Source organism: Notothenia rossii (assembly GCF_949606895.1).
Source record: "Notothenia rossii genome assembly, chromosome: 11".
Classification (NCBI taxonomy): domain Eukaryota; kingdom Metazoa; phylum Chordata; class Actinopteri; order Perciformes; family Nototheniidae; genus Notothenia; species Notothenia rossii.
Window position 1 is genome coordinate 28798688 of NC_136910.1, and position 14816 is coordinate 28813503.

Sequence of the window (14816 nt, forward strand, 5' to 3'; positions counted from 1 at the left end):
CTTAACATTTTTTTGGGCGGAGAGGGCCTTTTATCAGTTATTAAAGTATAAAAGTTGAAAAGCAAAGATTAAAAGTTTAACTATTCCGTGCTTTGAACCAGCTGCGCGGAGGATATCGCCGCATCTTGGCCGCCGGCTCTATCCACTGGGCTATCAATTCCTTAGACCGCCGAAGTGTTTTTATATTACTCATTGTCTTTTTGTTCACAACTTCACCACATTTCGAAGTGTTTCACGAGCCAGAACGACCTATTTTTCTTCCTGGCTTGCTCTATAATGATCCAATTCAAATGCAATGCCAACAACAACTCAACAGCAACAATGCAAACTACGACAACAACCCACACATTGAGCATTGTTTAGAGCGGTTATAAAGTGTTGAAGCGCTCAAATTTGAAACTTTTTCAACCTGTCACCTGTCACCTGATTGGACGGCGAACCAGTGAGTTGATTCATTCAGGAAATGAAGCAGTTATTGGTTCGGACGTCACATGTCACGTGATTTGAAGCAGTTGCTGCTTTGGACGTCACATGTCACGTGATTTGAAGCAAGCTTCGAAGCACTGCTTCTATGGAATAGGAAGTCCAGGGTTGAAGCTCTGTTCGAAGCTTCAGTGTCAAACTGCCATCACTAAATGAAGGTACAGTTTATTTGAATACATTATTGTTTAAAGACGTGGGTAGCATGTGACAACTTCCGGAACTCCACCGGAAACCAAAATGCCGTGAAGTATTTCCAGTATTTTTAAAGTATGAATTACAGCGTTTAGAATGTGTTAAACGAAAAGTGATGAAAGAGAATATGAGGAGAAGAGGCATGTGGAAGTAAGCAATGAATGTAAAATGTCGGAATCCTCCGTATAACGCAATATCGGATCGGACTCAGAAGAACGAGGGGGGAGTCCCCTATATCACTACAGCTCCCAGAGAGGAGGAGCGAACAGCCAGGAAGCGGGAAGTACGAAGACTTGTGTGTCTCTTCTTCACGGCCGCTGTCGGTACCAGATGTGTTCGGGGTACCATATGTGTTCGGGGTCCGTCTCTTACCAGTGACGTCACGACGTACGACGTCACGAGGTAATGACGTCAATGACGTCACGCATTGTGATTGGCTGTACGGTAATTTACCCACGCTGTCTAGAGTATAGCGGGGTTTTTTGATCATTACATTACATTGTATTTAGCTGACGCTTAAGTGCATTCGACCAACAAGATAAAAACTTGAAGAAATACAATAAAACTTGAAGAAAAACCAAGACGAATGAGGAGAAGAAAAAGAGAAATCGAAGGTAAGAAGTATATAACGTAATATGGTAGGTAATATGTAATATGTTCAGTGCCGTTGGTACGTTAGTTCAAACAGTAACAACGGACTATTTTTCTTAGCGTATGCATGTCAATTTAAATCAATACATACAACTATTTCACATGTACAATATTTTCTTAGCCCTAATACTTAATACTACTTATTTCGTTTTGATTTTTATATTTGATTATATTATATATTATCAATAAATTATATATTATATATCAATATGATATACTTTTCTATATAATAGATTATCAACAAAAGTATTTATTAAGTAAGGGATAATGTGCAGCAATCACAATCAAGTCCACAATCGAATCCATAAAGACAAAGTAAATCTGTTTACAGTTGTTTCATATGTATGTTGAGAGGTATCCATATATCTCTTCATTTTGCTCTCAAAGTGCACCAGATTGATGCATTTAACTTCAATATTTAAAAAAGATCACTCCAAAGGGAGTGCTTGTTCTTCCTTCTGTCTGTCTGTATCTGTGTATTCTCATGTTCCGATTAACCCAGCCAAATTTTTCTTCTTTTGTGTCTTGATGTGATCTTGAGTCGAGGCTGATCCTCTTGCTGTGGTCCCGCATCCTGGATCCTCTATCCTGAGTTCTGGATTAAGTCGTGGACTTCGGGTCGTGGTCTCGTCGTGCTGCCTCCCTGAAGGCTCCCACAGGATTGTTGACATCTTCTTGGTTTCATCCTCTTATTATAGACACATGCATTTCCTAACATTCGGTCTACCTACAGTATGTTTTAAAATGTATTATCTCTTCGATTTACACACGGCATCTATTGCACGTCTGTCCGTCCTGGGAGAGGGATCCCTCCTCTGTTGCTCTCCCAGAGGTTTCTCCCATTTTTCCCTTTAAACTGTGGGTTTTCTATTGAAGTTTTTCCTTGTACGATGTGAGGGTCTAAGGACAGAGGGTGTCGTTTTCTTCTCATACTGATATTCTGAACAAACTACTGTTGTATTAGCTGTAAAATGTCTTCACTGTAGGGTATTTTTATTATTTGTACAGCACTTTGGCTCGACCAAAAATCGTTTATAAATATGCTATATAAATAAAACTTGATTTGATTGATTTGATTTGCCAAGGTTCCATATTAGGACCAATAATTTCACCATATACTGTATGTAAATAATCTCTAATAATTTTTCAAATGCTGCTTTCCATTTTTATGCAGATGATACTGTTATTTATTGTTCATCCTCTTCTATAGAGCAAAGTCTTGATTTCCTCCAGTCTGCCTTTGATGTTATTCCATCCCATTTATCTCAACTCAAGTTAGTATTAAATGCAGACAACTCCAAACTCATGATATTCTCAAATGGCAAAAAGTTAACTTCTTTTCTCCCCAACATTTGTACTGTTCAAGGGACTGACATTGACATTGAAAGGGTCACTACATACACATATCTAGGTTTTATTATTGATCAGAACTTATCTTTCAAGTCACACACTGAAAATGTTGTTTTAAAATTAGGTTTCTCCTTTCAGACAAGGAAACATTGATCTCTGCAACGTTTTTACCAGTATTGGATTCTGGTGATCTGCTTTACATGAATGCCTCTGACCAGTGCCTAAAGAGTTTGGATACTGTGTACCATTGTGCATTATGTTTTATTACATATATATATATATATATATATATTGTGAGTTTGGAATAAATATGCACTTTATGAAAATTATTAGTTGGTTACTGTTAGTAAAAAACAGTAAGGTTAATACTGGATGTTTGTTACACTTGGATATGTTTTCTGTAACACTTGTAACATAATTGTTCTCCAGTTTATGCATTTGAGTGACTTGCAGTTAATGCTCGACATTCAAATCAAAACCTTTATTTATCCAGGTAAAATCCCATTGAGATCTATGATCTATTTTTCAAGGGAGACCTGCAGCAGTAGGTTCCACATGAAGACATAAAAACATAAACAACAGAACAACAAAAGGACATCATACAGCAAAAAATTACAGGGATTACAATTGAAATATCTATCCACATGTACAGGTACCAACAGCATCTGACTGTGGAGCATCCAACCGAGCTTTAAAAACATGTAGTGGTACCAGCATGGTAATTTTACATTCTTTTTGCAGACTGTTCCAAGTTAGTGGAGCTGCACATCTAAAAGCTTTCTTCCCTAAGACAGTCCTAGCATTTGGCACATTTAATAAAACCACAGCATGAGATCTCAGGCAATAAGTACTTTCAATCTGCCGAGAGATCAGGGAGCAGATATAAGATGGTACTTTATCCAACATGGCTTTGTAAATGAAAATGTACCAGTGACTGAGCCGCCGTACAGTAAGTGATGGCAAAACCGCCTTGGTTTACAGTGTACAGTGATGCGTAAGTGCTTTACAGTTTGTCACAAATCTCAGTGCACTGTGATAATAAAACCTTATTGTGGTGTAATTATATATCCAAAGCAGTCAGAAGTCAGAAAATCATTAGTGATGTTTAACCACTCAGAAGACAGAGAGGTAGTTCATCTTCTACATATAATAACGGACAAAGTAAAGAATGAAGTGTAGGCTATGTTTAAATGTTCGGAATTTGACCGTGTATGATGGTCCTCTTGAGTTGCCGTACAGCCAATGGCGTACAGCCATTGCTCCGTTTTCATGTTTTTTTAACATGTTTTTCACAAACATTTTCACACGCTAGGAGCATAGGAATAATTCAATTCGGTTCGTCACGATCTGTAGATGTGATTTGCCTCCGAGCACCGCTGGGTAAATTACCGTACAGCCAATCACAATGCGTACAATGCGTGACGTCATTGGTAAGAGACGGCCCCCGAACACATATGGTACCCCGAACACATCTGGTACCGACACCGCCATTGCGAGAGGGAGCTGCAGCTTTTCTCTCCTCACCTGAACAATATTCTGCTTGTAACACTACCGCGCCTTTTAAAAAAAAATTAAAGTATCCCATTTGAATCTTCTCAGAGACTCCATTTAGTCTCATTTTTAAAGCTTCTCTCCTGGACGCGAGAATAACGAACATAGTTAACACCATAGACCAGTGGTTCCCAACCTGGGGGTCGCGACCCCCTTGGGGGGTCACCAAAGATCGCAGGGGGGGCGCCAGACCTCAGATGATTTGAGGCCTAATATCATATTTAGAATAAAAAAAAAAAGAAATTACATATCATTTTTTTTTTTACATATCATTTTTTTTACATATTGTAACGCAATACATGATTACCGCTAAAAGCCTTGTCTATATTACAATAAAATATAGAAATTAATTGATTAACTAAAATTAAAATTCAAAAAATTCATCTGATACTCCTCCGATTGGCGCCAACATTGACGTTACTGTGTCAGCTTTCATAATAATAACAGTTTGCTGCGCTTGCTAGCTAGCGACCAACTTCATAAGGTGAATATTTTTGTCTAAAAATGTCTGAAAAACGTAAAGGAGATGACAGCTCATCTGCAATCAAAAAGAAAATGAGGACCTACCTAGAGAGCTATCTTAACTTCGGTTTCATGGAGGGAACGGACAAAACCCGCCCAGAGTGTGTGATATGCAGAGAGAAGCTAGCCAACGAAAGCATGAAACCCAGCAAAATGAAGAGACACCAACAGACCATGCACCCAGAAACAGTCGGGCGTGATCGGGACTTTTTCATAAAGAAACAACACCTTGCAAAGGCAAACAAGCCAATGGATATTAGAACAGCGTTTGTTAGGGCTGGCAGCGAGGCCTCTTTTGAATGTGCACTTTTAATAGCAAAGGCAAAGAAACCGCACAACATTGCAGAGCAGCTCATTAAGCCAGCTTGCATTAAGATGGCTGAGAAACTGTGCGGCCCGCAGGTGGCGGAGAAGCTAAAAACTGTACCACTGTCAAACAATACGGTGAAAGACAGAATTGAGAAGATGGCAAGTAACTGCGAGCTGCAGCTGCTCGAAAAGCTTGGAAAGGGGCCATTTGCCATACAACTTGATGAAACCACAACTGTAGCAGACGAGGCTGTGCTGATCGTTTATGTGCAATATATCGATGGGGAAGATTTGAAGCAGGACATTCTTATGTCAGTCAACCTTACCACTACCACTCGGGGTGAGGACATTTTTACTGCAGTGGATTCTTACCTCTCATCCCACAAGCTTTCCTATGAGAATTTAGTTGCATGTTGCACAGACGGAGCTGCCTCAATGATGGGGAAAAACAAGGGATTTAACAGTCGCTTGAAAGAAAAGGCCCCACACTGCACAATATTTCACTGTGTGATACATCGCCAGGCCCTGGCCAGCAAGAAACTGTCAGAAGACCTCAGCGAAACACTCTCAACTGTTATTAAAATAGTCAATTTCATCAAAGGTCCCCCCACCAACAAGCGTCTATTCGCAGACTTGTGCGAGGATGAAGCGTGCCAAACCCTCTTCCTGCACACCGAGGTGCGCTGGCTCTCACGCGGCCGAGTGCTGGCACGCTTTGTAGAACTGAAGGAAAAAATTGAAGAGTTTCTACAAACTCGTAACCGCGCACTGTCAGAGCAAGTAACTGAGTCATTCTGGATTAAAACAGCATACCTGGCCGACATCTTCAGTCTCTACAATGAAACAAACAAGCGTCTGCAAGGCGTGGAGTCCAACATTCTCCAATGATGCATTTGTGCGCAAACTGGAGTACAGGGTCGGGAAAATGGAGAGGGGGGAGCTGCAACAGTTTCCACTACTGCTGAAACAATCCCAAAACAATCCTGAAACGGTGCCTGTGTCTGTACGTCGCGAGTTCATCCGCCATATGAACGCACTGCAAACGGAAATGCAATCACGGTTCGCTGACATAGACGAGTATGTCTCCAAGGAATTGTGGGTTTTAGATCCCTTTATTGCCAAAGTTGAGGATGTGGAATACCTGGATTGCGAAGATGAGCTCACCGACATCCAAGCTGACTTGCTGTCAAATAAATACTTCCAGGAAAAAGGATTCAAAAAGTTTGGGATTCTCAAAGAACCAAGCCTCGCTCCAAAGATCACACTGCATGCCACGACCAGGATTATACTCCCATTCAGTACGATATATCTATCAGAAACAGCCTTCAGCGCACTTGTTGCCATCAAGACAAAAGCACGCAACACACTGGACGTTCACAACGACTTTAGACTGGCTGTCACTCACATTACACCTGACATTCCATCCCTGGCTGCAGGCGTGCAAGCCCAAGGTTCACATTAATGAACCTACTTGAACCTCGTCTTCTCTCTGCTACCTGTTCCATGGCAGACAAGCATTTGATTTACCTGCTTAATATGCCAGTTTTTCATTTTTGTTTTATACAGGCCTATGCAACCATATTAAAAAAAATGTATTAGACATAGTCTATTCTTTTGAAGTTTCCTGTTCTTCGACATTTCAAATAAATATGATGCATACATTTGCAAGTTAGTAGCGAATAAAAGCATACAAAGACAGAAATGTATCATTTTTTCTTTAATATAAATGTTTCTTCTGCGCGTAAAGTGCCGGTTTCAGTTGGATTATTTGTCACAGTTGCTCCGATCAGATTGGTCTCCTCCATTTTGTAGATTATTTACGATTTTTTAATCCACGTAAACACATCACCAAAATCCGGCTTACTTTGAGCATGTGTTTTAAACAGTTGAATCCCTTTGTGAATTGTTTCCACTTGCGCCGTCCTTTAATTTCTTGATACAGCGGGCATCCAAATTCATTAATCCTGAGTCCAATAACCAATAAAGTCACTCCAATAGAGCTCCTTCATTACGCTTTCATTCTCCTTTAAGGAAATACTGCACATTCATCCAGTTTGTGACAGTAGTTGTAGCATTTTTGAGACTTTTAAACTTTCCGCTGTTACCAGGCACGGCTGTCACTACCCGATCTGCCCCCCTGCCCGATCTGTACTGCGCATGTGCGAGATGGTCCGCCATACTGGACAACTACATACGGCAACTGTAATAGGACACTTCACACAGTGGCGTTTGGCAATGACTTTTTTTTTTTTTATAGTCTGCCATAGACTATAAAAGTCTTACCCAAGGCTGAATCATAAACTAAAATAGAATGCGTCACCCCACAGAAACTGGCTGGAGCGTGGGCATTAAGCGCATGCCTGTTACCATCTCACTGTATGTCACCAATGTAATGTTTGTAGATCCCTTTATTACATTTATCCTCGCCATCCATAGTCTCTAAATAACTTATTTCACGTATATATGATATTTAGGCTCGCTGGTCTCATCATACAACGGCAATGAAAAAAGCACCTGGAGAGGCAGCCATAACCTCTGCCGCACTGAAGGGGGCGCACATGAGCCCACAGGTTCTTGTTGCTACTGTTATTCTACGCAGAGACGGTAGACACAAACAACAAGCTAGACTTTTCAAATTACAGGAAGATAAGGAGGACTTTTACAAAAAAGTAATAGAGATTGTTGTCCAGAAGGATAGCATGGACTTCATCTTCAAGTCAAGGTAAGACCACAATTGTAATGAAAATGGGATCTTACTAAGAAAGAACAATCCAACATTTAGATGTTGGGTATCCTTTGGTTGAACGGTCTGTTTAAAATGAATTGAAGTATCAGACTAAAAAAGCTTTTGAAAATAGCCGAATATTTCGATTAAGGTCAAAATATAATATTTGTAAATCTGACTCTGAAAGAGTCAGTGCCTCACCAGCCATGAACCTCACCGCACGTCACTGATACATTCACTCCGCAGCTGCTTATAATCAGCTCATCACAGGCGCTGTCTTTAACCTATTACATTCACCTCATTCTCCAGCAGCCAATCACCGTGCTGCAGCCAAACTTTAAAATGGTTCTCCTCTCTCCTGCAGTCAGCTGTGATTGCAGGTGTACATGCTGCCGCCCGCCTCCTCTCCACCCACATTTGTTCATCATATCCAGAGCCAGGAGAGCTAATCCAAAGACCTCATCACACCTCCTCTTCATCCTATCTCCTCATCAAATCCAGATCTTCAGCATCGTCATCACCAGTGTCTAGACCCCGGGGGGTTCCCTATATGCTCACGGCTTTTCCCCCTTTAGATATAAGATTTCAGGATCAGGGTCTAATCGCAAAATACTTAACATTTGTCATATGACATGTGTCAATAAATGTTCTTTAAACAAAATGAAGTCTCTCCTGATTGAACTGTCTGGACCCCATCCTCAACTTTTTTTCAAACCATGAAATGCCTTCAGAGGGCTTTCCTGTTGATCATGTTTGATGGATTTTTTAATATAATAATTGCAATCAATATTATATATATTACCTTTTAATCTATATAAATTGTATTTACATTTGTTGTCACTTTTGGTTCCACCTATGCCAGCCATCAGAGGTATACATGTGTTAACTGTCTTAATCTCTTTTAGGTTTCATTTCTTATTTTTGTGAATTTCTATATAAAATGCTGAATTCTACCTGAAATGCTTATGTATTTTTAATTACATTTTTGTAGAGCTTTGACTTTTTCAGCTGAATAAATATTATAACTCTACATGGTTTTGTTCAGCATTGCCAGCTTCACTGTTGAGCTTTATGTTGTGCCCAGCATTCTCCTGTGCTCTGAAATCAAAATGTGGATAAGCATAAAACAACACTAAAATAAACAGTACAATACAACTTGTTATACACAAGGTTGCTCATTTGTGTGTATATACAACACAGGCTATATATATACAAGTATAATTAATACAACTTCTAATTTGATTAGAGCTTTGACACAAATATATTTATATATCTATAAGTATGACGACTTCCTCGGGCGATATATATGGTATAGCTAATTAATCTGGGTTAAAACGGTCAAAACGTGTTGTGCCCACATGCAAAGGTTGTAAACTCTGGCTTATCCCTGCGTGGTATTATAGTAATAGCAAACAGCAACGTTCAACTCCTTTTATGGTATATTGCAAGTGCAATAAGAAGCTACAGGGACGTTAATCTACGTCGGTAATATTAACTTTATTTAATAAAAGATTTACATCATACAGCCCATGTAGTATAATATTTTACAAATGATGAATTACAGCAAACATGTGCAATATATCCATTATTACAGCTCCGTGGGCTGGCAGTAAGGCGATATGGGTCCGTTCTTATTGTGCATCCATGGGTAAAGGTAAAACTAATTTAGTACTGAACACATCACATCACATGAACGTGCCGGGCGGCGCGGTCCCGTGGGTTAGATGCGCGTTCATAATGCAGAGGAAAATAACTCTCAGAATAACGTTATTAGCACATTTTTACAACTTGAGGAACGAATGTTTTTAATAAGGGCTATACAAACGTTCATACTGGGTAGTTTATTTAGTTTAAAAAAAAATATCCAACGAGTTACAGACCACTCTTTCCCAATGTAAGTCAATGGGAAAAAGTGTTTCCGGGACCAGCAACCAAACGGAAGTGTAGTACCGCCGTTTGGCCACAACGAATATTCTCATCAGACTCCGGCACACTTCCTGGGGGCTGGCCGGTAACCGGCAGGGCTCTACATTAAATGGCCCGCTGGCCCGGAAGCACTATTTAGAGATTTAGACACCCCGGGCCAGCATAACGTAATTTCCACTTGCCCGCTCGGGCCACTAAAAATATTGCTTTAAAAAAATTATCCTGTGGTATTGGTATTTTGACCATTTGTTAAATTGTTTAGTTTATCAACGCTACAACATAGCGTTCCGTGAGTCCGTTGTCGTTGTTGGGTGAAAAGCAAACAGCTGTTTGCTTCGGAGCGCAGCGCGAGCAGGCTCCCATGAGCGCGATCCTTCAGAGCCAGTGACTATCGAGCCACCTAACCATTCGCCAAAATGTTTTTAATACCAGCGGTAACCGGCCAAGCACCGGGCAAAAAACCATCTTCAAATAAAAGAAAGTATTTTTTTTAAAACCCTTTTATAATCTATCGATTAGTTTTATGATTCGAAAATTATAAAAGTAGGGTAGACATGTGGATATTATCCGGCTGAACAAAACGTGCATTTATCAAACAGGTTTGTTTTCCACAGACCTTATTTCCAGCTATTTTCCAAAACCCTGTGGAGAAGTCCCATTGCTTTTTGTCGAGGGAACCAGCAGCTTACTTCCTGGTTTTAGGACGCGTCACTGGCTGCACCTCTCAATATGATGCGAATATAAACAAGGTCTTCTGTCGGCTCTACATCAATGCCGACCTATGCTGACAAGTAAGTGAAGGGTAGACAATATAAAGGTATTGGCGAAATGTCCCAGCAGTTTAGGATTATGAAGGTTCATATCAATTACATAGCCATTACATGTCTAACTCCTAATGACAGGAAGGCAGAAAGTGTATTATACAAATAATAATACTCATAATAATAGCAGACATTTTTTAACAATGACCACAATATCATTATTTTAATAAACCAAATATGAACAATTGAGGAAAATGAGGAAGAACTGATGATTCAAATGTTGTATTACAAGTAGTAATGTAGTAATAAATTGCATAAATTACTATTGCAACAAATGTGTTAATTTTCTTCATTATCAGTCGATTTTATTTTGGACGAATGCTCCGGGCCAGGGGTTACAATGGTGGGGCCAGCGATAATACAAATCCACCGGCCCGTACCCATAATGTCTACCTCTGCGGTAAGTCACTAGCTAACTTTTCCTTTGCCGAGATAATCCATCCCACCTCACAGATGTGGCATATCAAGATGCTGATTAGACAGCATGATTATTGCACAGGTGTGCCTTAGGCTGGCCACAATAAAAGGCCACTCTGAAAAGTGCAGTTTTGCTTTATTGGGGGGGTCTGGGGGGGTCCGAAAACCAGTCAGTATCTGGTGTGACCACCATTTGCCTCACGCAGTGCAACACATCTCCTTCGCATAGAGTTGATCAGGTTGTTGATTGTGGCCTGTGGAATGTTGGTCCACTCCTCTTCAATGGCTGTGCGAAGTTGCTGGATATCGGCAGGAACTGGAACACGCTGTCGTATACACCGATCCAGAGCATCCCAAACATGCTCAATGGGTGACATGTTAGGGTTAGGGTTAGGGTTTAACCCTAGGGTTTTCGGACCCCCCCAGACCCCCCCAATAAAGCAAAACTGAACGTTTCAGAGTGGCCTTTTATTGTGGCCAGCCTAAGGCACACCTGGGCAATAATCATGCTGTCTAATCAGCATCTTGATATGCCACACCTGTGAGGTGGGATGGATTATCTCGGCAAAGGAGAAGTGCTCACTATCACAGATTTTTTCAGATTTGTGAACAATGTTTGAGAGAAATGGTAATTTTGTGTATATAGAAAATGTTTTAGATCTTTGAGTTCATCTCATGAAAAATGGGAGCAAAAACAAAAGTGTTGCATTTATATTTTTGTTCAGTGTATATCACATGGGGGGAAAAAATCGCAATGTCAGGTTTTTCTTTTCTATTGGAATAGAAATACTTAAAGTATAGGGGCAGGTTGCATCCCCTCTTTGTGCCTTCAAATTTAGCCTTTAACATACAAGTTTAAAATGAAATGGACAATAGTATTCTGGCAAGAGTACAATCAAAATATTATACAGCAACATTGAATTCACCTATGAACTTTCTTTTCACAGTATAGTATAGCTCAATATAATAAATTGATCTCTACAAAGCTGTGTTTCTCCTTTCTATTTTGAGAATTTGATTCTGTACCCATCCTTCATGGATTACAAGATTAAGGCAGTATTTGATCACAGTTGCAAACACCCAGAACTATAGTGTCGCAATGAAAGCCACAGTAAAGAACAGAGCGATGCACAGGTGAGCCAGATTCAACCCTGTGACAGTCCACATGTGAGAGGAGGCCAGAGTGGTCTCCAACCTTCAAGGCAGCTCTAACTAATGAGCGATGCTACATGTACAGTACACTGTAAATATTGTGTGAGGGTTACCAGGCTTTTCTCTGACATCTACACTCAGTGATGCTGCTGCTGCATGCTCTGCTCCGGTTTTCATGCTGAGTGAACTGTTGTGTGGACTGTTGGAGAGCAACATTTTACAAGCTGTGAAATGTTAGCAGTTTTAAACACATGGTTATGTTAGTTGAAATAAAAAGACTTGGTTAGCTTTTGAAAAGGATTGTGGTTTGGGTTCAAATAAATTGTCATGTTGAAAGTTACAATGAGTTAACATTGACTTTCAGTTTGACACAGAATACGTGGTGGAAAGTTCTTATTCAACCCCTCCATCCACCACATCTTCAATTTGTAGCTCTTCATTCTCAGTCACTTCCTCCCACTTTACATCAACTTTAGTTGACCTGAGTTTTGATTTGTCTCCCTAAACATTACTAAATTAAATGAGTTTTGAGAGTACTATATTCAGCCTTGGATTACAGGATTGAAACAATGCACGAAAAGGAAAATGCACAAAACTTGTAGAACTGTATATAACTGCACATATTGCAGTTCAACTAGGCAGAAGAGTACAGTGTAGAGAAGATAAGGTCCCAGCTGCTAACATACTGGGCAAGCCCCACACAGCATGAGGAGGAGAGCAGTGAACACAGCAGCTGGAAACATGTGACTCTAGATATACCTTCTTGTTGTGGAGACCATTTGCTTGATCAGCTGGTAAATGTTTACTTTTTCTCAGGTGGGACGCAAAAGTTTGAAATCCGTCTGGACACGTCTGCAGTACATTTTCACCAGATTAAGCCATAGACTGCTGCAGATAAATGAAATGATCCAGGGTCCTCAGACTTAGAGAGGCACTCTTCCCTTTTTGGATTTTGTGATTTTAAAGTTTCTATTTATATCATACCTGTGTAATGCATGTGTTAGGGTTGCATCCTAAAATACATGTTGTAAACATGATATGACATTAACAGACCTTCTTCAATATACAGAATAGCTGATGATATTGTTCACCACAGACACTATAGTCCAAGCTCAACTTTTATTATTTGATTGCTTCTTTATGAAATATTCACTGTTCAGCTTCTCTAATGTGAATATGCAGTTTTTTTCTCTACTCTATATCATTTAATTATCATAATTTTGGACACTTGGAAATCACCCAAGGCTCAGAAAAAAATGGGATCAGTTTTTTGATATTTTATCAACCAAGATTAGTTGATTAATTATGAAAAGAATCAACACTGATTAAGACATCTTCCTTTGCAGCTCTTTAGTATAATTTAACATCACTTAAAACAATTGAATGTGTTTTTGTTTTTTTATAACAGAGAAGCCCCATGAGATGTGTGTCTTGTTTCAGTTTGCAAACACTCCAAAACTCTAACCATTTGGTTTTTCCTGAGGTCCTGCAACAGTGTTCTGCAAATCAGAAGCTTACCATAGCGTTCTCTCTAAAGGTGGCTTTGACTTGTCTTATTTAGCTTTTTTCCCTCTACGTTATTTCCTTTGATTGTCTTTTTTTAAAAGGTTTATCGTAAATGTTCTAATTATTTGTTATGTTGTGCTATTTAAATAGCGTTTCCTATTATGATTTTTATTTTGTAATGCATTATTAATATGTTATCATTATTATTATTATTATTATTATTATTATTATTATTATTAATAATAATAATATTAGTAATAATAATATTATGATGCTTTAATCTCAGAGTTTATTTCAAATATTCCCTGCTCATCCCAGTGTGAGGGGTGAAGATAACGGCAGCTATTGGTAGGTCGGATGTCCGAAATGATGAGGTCCCTCACCATATATCGGTATAACTGTGTCCCAGCGAATGAACACATTCAGATTACAGCGGAACTCACCCAGGTTTCTCAGCGGGTCGATGGCCTTAGCCTCGGACGTCCCGGCTCCGTTCCTCCCCCCCGAGGCTTCCTTCTTTCTGTTGCCCAACATAACGCAGGAGAGCCGCTCAGCCTCCTTCCCTTCCTTCAGCCTTTGTCCGGATCCGGCGTTGTTCCTCGGGCAGGAGATGGGCAGTTAGAGGCCGAGCAGCAAGGAGCTCATGCAGGAGGAGAACAGAGCCTCCAGGCTGCTCCTCGTGCTTTTATCCTGCAGACAAACGGGAGTCTGGCCAAACCTTCTCCCTGCTGATGTCACTCAGATGGATTTATAAACACAGAGCTGTAGGATTCACACAGGCGTGAAGAACTACAACAGACGGGGCTTCCTGGGCGGACTTTCAAAATAAAAGTCGTGAATGCCATGTAAGGTTTGGATGGAAGGTGTACATTCTAATTAGCAGAATATTAACATTTTATAAATCCTATTATTACTTGGATACATATTATTAACTCCCTTAACTAGCTTCACTCTCAATAACTATATGTTGATGTTACAATTGTTTTCCTCCGCTAAATATAAGAGATAGCTAAGATAAGATAACTTTAAAAAGATGCCTGTGTGCTTAGTATCAAGTTTTTTTTTTGTTTGTTTTTTGTATTTAACCTTTATTTAACCAGATAAAAAAGCATTGAGATAAAATCTCATTTGCAATGCTGACCTGGCCAAGAAGGCAGCAACGTTACACATAACACATAACACAAACATATAAAATACAGAGAACATAACTA

General features: G+C 39.8%; 1 protein-coding gene across 2 annotated transcripts in view; it reads right to left on the reverse strand.

Annotated features, from left to right (window-relative positions):
* plcd3b (phospholipase C, delta 3b) overlaps positions 1-14412 on the reverse strand; it is a 56730-nt gene extending 42318 nt beyond the window's left edge. For both annotated transcript variants that reach the window (XM_079659499.1, XM_079659498.1), the window contains exon 1: positions 14049-14412. In XM_079659499.1, the coding sequence (XP_079515625.1) occupies positions 14049-14139 (91 nt within the window). In that variant the 5' untranslated portion in view covers positions 14140-14412. The remainder of the gene's footprint in view (positions 1-14048) is intronic.
* Between the last annotated feature and the right edge of the window lie 404 nt (positions 14413-14816).